Raw genomic sequence first — 6354 nt, 5'->3', positions numbered from 1 at the left:
TTCTTGTTTTATTCCCTTTCGATATTAGAGAATGCTACAACTTACAATATTTGTCCTCTCACGAAATCTAATATCGTTGAAGTTTAAACTTCACTAGATCATAAATAGACATGAAAACCTAGACGTATACAATAAAACAACACAAAGATACGAGGTTGGGCGATGTATAGTATACACCATCCTTGTCACATGAGTATCCTTACAGATTCACATAATGACAGCAACTCAGCAAAACAACATTCATTGGTAAGGTTATATGTTCATGTTTAAGCATGGATTTACATATGTACAACACAAATTCATTCAATCATTACAAAACCTGCAAAATTAGGAAGCATCCAATCCCTTATTATCTATATTTCCTATTTGTGCAGCAACAAACCAAACCAAACCAAACAAAACAAAAACCAGAAGTCAAAGAAGAGTAAACTTAGCTGCCAATCTTGTCGTCAACTTGTTATGCACTTCAGTGCTTTGCTTCCTTTTTTGTCATAGAAAGGCCTTTTTATGGCTCCTGCCTTTCTTCTTTCTCCATAAGAGTTTTCTCCACAACCCCCCATCCCCATCTCCCTGCTTTCGACTCGGTACGATAGCCAAATTACCAACTGTATCTTTGTCGACTCCATTTTTATGTCCATTCCATATGAGGACCGCTTTCTGTGGATCGATTGCCTTATCAGGGTCTGACGTTGAAGTGTGATTGGCATCGACTTCCACAGGCTTCGGCATTTCATGATCTTTAGGGAAGGCATCATCCTCGGCTAGCATTTGATCTAGCAGAGAAAACCGGTTATTTGTCGTCTTGATATTAGAGACAGTTGGGGTCGAGGCTGTGTCTGTCATAGGGGTGGGGGTGGTTGTGGTGGTGGAGACGCTCAATGTTTGCGTTTCGTCGTTTGGATTAAGAATGACCTTGTCTAAAAGTGCAGCTTCCTTGGGAGTAGCCAGAGCCTTCAACTGCTTCCCGAGGTTTAGAATCGTCTCTTGGCACTCGGCTAATCTTTCAGAAGCAGTTGTTATCTCCCATTCCTGCAAGTTTGTGGAATACATTACAAATGAAAACAATATAACCCATCAAACCATTGGAACATGAGACTGGAGTAGAATATACTTTTATGGTCGCTCATATATTGTCCTATTTGTGTTTTTCCTTTCGGGCTTTCCCTCAAGGTTTTTAAAACGCGTCTGCTAGGAAGAGGTTTCCACACCCTTATAACGAATGTTTCGTTCTCCTCCCCAACTACCGACGTGAGATCTCACAATCTACACCCCTTTAGGGCCCTGTGTTGTCACTGATACTCGAACCCTTCTCCAATCGATGTCGGACCCCCCAATCTACTCCCTTTGAGATCAATGTCCTTGCTGGCACACCGCCTCATGTCCACTCTTCTTCGGGGCTTAGCCTCCTCGATGGCATATCGCCCGGTGTTTGGCTTTGATACCATTTGTAACCGTCTAAGCCCACTGCTAGTATATATTGTCCTTTTTGGGCTTTCCTTTTCGGGCTTCCCCCTTAAGGTTTTTAAAACGCGTATGCTAGGAAGAGGTTTCCACACCCTTATAAAGAATGCTTCGTTCTCCTCTCCAACTCACGTGGGATCCATAAAAGCTTAAAAATTTTGTAAGTTCATAAGTCTCTTCAACTGATCGGTGAACAAGACAGTAGAACGAACATATTGATCAGAATTTCTACATCTTTGAACTAGGAAAGATAAAACTACTAAGGAACAGCCAGATATCAAATTCTTCATCCAAACTATACATCTCAAGATGCATAATCAGTGTCCAGTAATGAAGACGCTTATACGTTGAAATGAACTTACCGTGCGTAGTTGCTTCTCTTCCTGAACGAGATCCATGCTCGGGTTTTGTTTCCTTGTGCTGAAGAAAAATCATACCATATTTGAATAAAGAAATTTTATGATCACTAATGAAGTTCGGTAATAGAATCAAATAATCTTAAAACTAATGCATTTAGTTAAGTAAATCATAGAGAATTCAGAACCTTTCCAGCTGAAGTTGCAGTTCAAGGCATGTGGCCTCTAATTCTTCAAAGAAATTGTTTTTATTGTCCAATTCAACTTCAAGAGCTGTAAACTTTCTTCGAGTCTCATTTAGTTCGTTTTTCGCTGCCGTTAGCTGTGCATCGAGATCATGATTCACCACTTGCTGATCGGCAATTTGACCTTCAATTGTTCCCTTCAATACTCTAAGAGTTTCTAATTCCTTCTCCAAGCTGACAATCTTCTTTTCTGATTCTTGAAGTTGATTTGTTCGTGTTTCCCTTGCACCGTTCGTAGACTGAAACTTTGCTTCAAGATCGTTCTTCGCAGATTCTACGCTTGTAAGCTCTTCTTTCAATTTTCTATGTTCTTCTGTTAAGGTAGATTGCAGCTCTCCTGTTGAAACACGTGATTTATCAACTTCTGAAACGTGCACCATCGTCCCTGTTTCCAGATCACAGTCGCTACGTGATTCATCCCAATCGAAATGCTTCTTTATGGATTCTCTCATGCTTGAAACGTCTTGAAGTGAAAAACAGTGGTTCATGATCCAATCCAAGGTAGAATTTAGGTCTTGTAGAAAGTTTTCAATGCTTGCCTTTCCATTCAACAGGTCATAACAATTATGCATAAACTGCTTCAAAGTAGTGTTAAGTTCAGACATCTTCCATTGGAAAACTCGTACCATATAGCCGGTAGGTGTTTCTGAATAGAAACTACCATCCTTTTTGTAGGAAGATTTATCATCATCCAAAGACGACACGCTAATCCCTTCAACGAGCTCAATCAGTCTTGACACTGAACCACGTATATCGACCTGATGAGTGATGTCGACCTCATTCGCATCACTCACTGAATCTATCCCCGAAGGCTTCGGCAACATGCTGCCATTATTACAAGGGACATTAGGTTCATCGCAACGATTTGCAAACAGTTCTGTATCAATAAGTTTTTCAGGACTCCGGTGTATCATCGCTGCTCGAATATCCTCCAGCATTTGTTCAGGGTCTCTTTTGGAGAAACTACTTTGGTCAAGGACCATTTTCGAGATATTTTGAAGCCAATCAGGAACCTTACTCGTTGATATATCTCCAGATATAACATCTGGGTATGATAAACAGGAGCCCGGATTACTACTTTTCGACATTGCTTCAGGGTAACATCGTTTTAGCTCAGTTTCCACGGACTTCGGTTTTCCATTAACTTCATTTGAAAGAAAATGAGAATTTGCAGCAGATTTTTCAACAGAGACAATAGCCAATTTCTCCATTTCAACAAAGTCATCCATCAGTTCCAAATCAGAAGATCCAACTATTTTGCATGTTGTTGGCGATCCTTTTAGCTTTCCATTGTTGAAGTGCTCGAATTCTGAAATCAATGGAGAAGCCCATAATTCAGCAGAGCTACCCTTATCATCGCTCCCCGCATCAGACATCAAGGCAACTGGAAGCTCAGACAATGTTAGACCACTCTTTCCTGATTCCATAACTTTTTGACCATTCGATAATTCATGGGGTGATGCAATTTGTAACGAAGATGCTTGGGCTTGCATGATTTTTATAACTTGAAGTTCGTTATTCTTTTTGTTGAGAGCTTCCTTGAGGGCACAGTTCTCTTCTTCCAAAGCTGACACTCTACAAGTTGCAACATTAAGATGTTCGTTGGGAGTCTCTGGAGAGATCTCTAGTGAAGAGTCCAAAGAACTTGTTGGATTCGATTGCCGTCTTCTGATCTCAAATGAATCCCTTCCTAGCATTTCAACTTCATTTTTCATCTTTACCAAGGCTGCAGGACCTGGCAACCTCTTCCGAACGAGGAGACGCAGCCTTTGACACTCAGATTCTAGCTTTGCAATCTTTTTCACACCCTCCAAATGTTGCTTATGCGATGCATCAGCAGTTCGTCTATGAAATTCTCGCTCCTCATTCCGAATCTCGACCTCCTTTTCAAGAACTCTAACTTCATACTTTAGAGAACCTTTTTCTTTCTCCGTGGATTCTAATCTCGATACTAAAGCATTAAGATCCGTTTCCACACCGATCAACTCTCTATTTAGATCTTCAATCATCTTGTCCTTCACCAACAAAGCCTTGCTAAGTTGAGTGTTCTCCCCACCCAATTTCGAAAGCCTTTTACAAGTATCAGCTAACTTCTCCTCCAAAATCTTTCGGGTTTTCTCAAATTCATTCGATGTCTTTGAGACAGCATCATGAATCCTCTGTTCCTGCTCTTCTCGAACAAACCGGAGCTGCTGCATACATTCCTTTAGCGCTGCATCTAAATGAATCAATCTTTCTTCACCAGCAAGCCTCTTCTGTACAGCATCATTGAGATCTTGCTTTAAGATTGCTACTTCATATTTTGCCTTTTCCCATCCTATGTTGAAGCATTCAAGAAAGTTATACTTATACCATGCAAATAAAAGCTTAAAGAAAGAACTGAGAATTACTGGCAATGGCTTCTTGTTCCATGTTCGTAAGTTTCTTCACAAGTTCATCTTTTGTCTTACAATCAGAGAGAGCTACAGAAAGCTTATCATTTGCAATCTCAAGATCTTTCTCTAACCGTGCTTTGTCTATAAGAAGTGTCTGCAAAAGGATATTAAACAAATAAGACAATATTACTTCCATTGATGAAAGCATATCACAAAAGAAGCAACATATCAATATCAGAAGCTGTGCTTGAGCAGAGCAAATCATATAATAGGATTCTTCAGAGATCTGATATTATTAAGAGAAATTTGCAGAGAATTGATGAAATCCCAGTAAGAAACTAAACAAGAAGATTACATTACCTCTTCTTCATTCTTATTCACAGAGAGGTTTACTTTATCACTGGAAACGATAATCTTCTCTGAAGATTTCTTCCTCCAAAGCCAGCTCTTCTGGTCCATCACTTTATCCACTATGTTTCTTCAACCCCAAAAAGAGAAATCTGCAGCCACCAATGAAACAATGATCATTAAATACCATTAAGTTCATAACAAAACCTTCAGCTGTATCCATCAGCAAGTGATAATTTACAAAAACAGACAAAACCCACATGACCCTTTTCCACAAGAAACAAGAGAAACCACCCCCATCCCACAAAAAGCTTCAAAGCTGAAGAACGCCTCAATGGGTATTCAAACAAGTCAAACAAATTTCACATTCCAGCAGAAACAAAAGGATGGAGAACCTGCAAGAGTTGAGTCTATTCAAACTCGAAAAGGAAGAGAAAAGGAGGAAATATACCTCAAAACAGAAACCCAGGTGAAAAATCCAGCAGAATCACGAAACCCAACCCATTACAAGAAAAGGAAAAAAAAAACACAGAATCACCACAAAACCCAGATACAGATAACAAAATTGCATGTGAAGAAGAGGCAATTTCAAGGTCTTGAAACTCACTTCACCACATTCTAATGTGGGCAAGTCCCAAAACCGGAAGAATGGCTCGGCTAGACCGACACGCACACACACACACACACACAAAAGGCCTTCAAATGGACACGGAGCAGAGAAGAATAGATAGTGAAAGTAGAGAGAAGGGTGATGAGCGAAGGGGAAAGTGGAAATAAAAAGGAGAGTGAGAAAGAGAGGGGGGTTGGCAAAATGTCGGCTGTGATCGAGGTGAAGAGTCGTTGGAAGGAAGATTGGGGCCATTGATGCGATTCGTTGGAGGGATTTTGGCGGGGCGCTTTAGCTTTCATCCAACGGACCGCAAGAGCGAAGGTCGCACTCTTCGCCGTGTATGATATGATCCTTGATTGCTATCCCAATGCTCACAAACTCAACTATCAATGTCATTTCAATTATTACATTTCTTCCCTTTTCATTTCAGATTTAAATATTTCTTCCTTTTGTATCAACCTTATAGATTTTTCTCATTAAGTTTGAGATTTTTCTGTCAAAAACCACTTGAAAATATTTCATCTTAAAATTTGTTATACTGAAATTGCAATACTTAGTTGCTAGATTGTCGTCTCAAGTTGATTTGACCCAACATATGATGTTCTTCTTCTCTACTTGAGGATCTAGTTTTCTACCTCATTTCTCCGACAAAAGTTTCAATAATGCTCCAATGGTTGTTCTTAGTGGAGAACGTCCCAAAACTCAAAAAAAAATAATTAAAGGATAAACAATTTTTATGAAGATTAAGAGTGACTCGAGTCTAATCTCTAAAATATTTGAGATCTATATGAAATTTAATATTGTAATTTATAAAAGACTAAACAATTATTTATGGTTGCTAATTTAATAATAAATTTATGTCTTTTTAAATGATAGGTTGATTTATGGTTGTTTAGCTTAAAGATCCACCTCTCCACGCTAGTAGATATTGTCCATAAGCTTTCATGGTTTTGCTTTAG

At 39.3% G+C, this 6354-nt stretch overlaps 1 protein-coding gene across 2 annotated transcripts; it reads right to left on the bottom strand.

Annotated features, from left to right (window-relative positions):
- Positions 1-207: 207 nt before the first annotated feature.
- LOC111499651 (filament-like plant protein 7) lies at positions 208-5725 on the bottom strand. Of its 2 annotated transcripts, none has more exons than XM_023151274.1 (6): positions 5237-5725; positions 4798-4937; positions 4453-4591; positions 2006-4379; positions 1824-1881; positions 208-1029 (listed from the first exon to the last, which is right to left on the bottom strand). In XM_023151274.1, the coding sequence occupies exons 2-6, from the start codon at positions 4894-4896 to the stop codon at positions 490-492; spliced, it is 3210 nt and encodes a 1069-aa protein (XP_023007042.1). In that variant the 5' UTR covers positions 4897-4937; positions 5237-5725; the 3' UTR covers positions 208-489. The 2 variants fall into 2 exon arrangements, with proteins under 2 accessions (XP_023007042.1, XP_023007043.1); XM_023151275.1 differs by having other exon boundaries at positions 5393-5725.
- Between the last annotated feature and the right edge of the window lie 629 nt (positions 5726-6354).

Source organism: Cucurbita maxima, unplaced genomic scaffold (genome assembly GCF_002738345.1).
Source record: "Cucurbita maxima cultivar Rimu unplaced genomic scaffold, Cmax_1.0 Cma_Scf00027, whole genome shotgun sequence".
Taxonomy (NCBI): Eukaryota; Viridiplantae; Streptophyta; class Magnoliopsida; order Cucurbitales; family Cucurbitaceae; genus Cucurbita; species Cucurbita maxima.
The sequence above is the reverse complement of the archived record's forward strand: the minus strand, read 5'-3'. Positions and strand labels throughout refer to the sequence as shown.

Excerpts from the sequence above, each read along its gene's own strand:
- LOC111499651 (XM_023151274.1), bottom strand. The coding sequence starts at position 4,896 with ATGGACCAGAAGAGCTGGCTTTGGAGGAAGAAATCTTCAGAGAAGATT. Across the intron at positions 4,380-4,452 it reads GGAACAAGAAGCCATTGCCA|GATGGGAAAAGGCAAAATAT; the intron begins GTAATTCTCAGT and ends GCTTCAACATAG. Across the intron at positions 1,030-1,823 it reads AAGAGAAGCAACTACGCACG|GAATGGGAGATAACAACTGC; the intron begins GTAAGTTCATTT and ends ACAAACTTGCAG.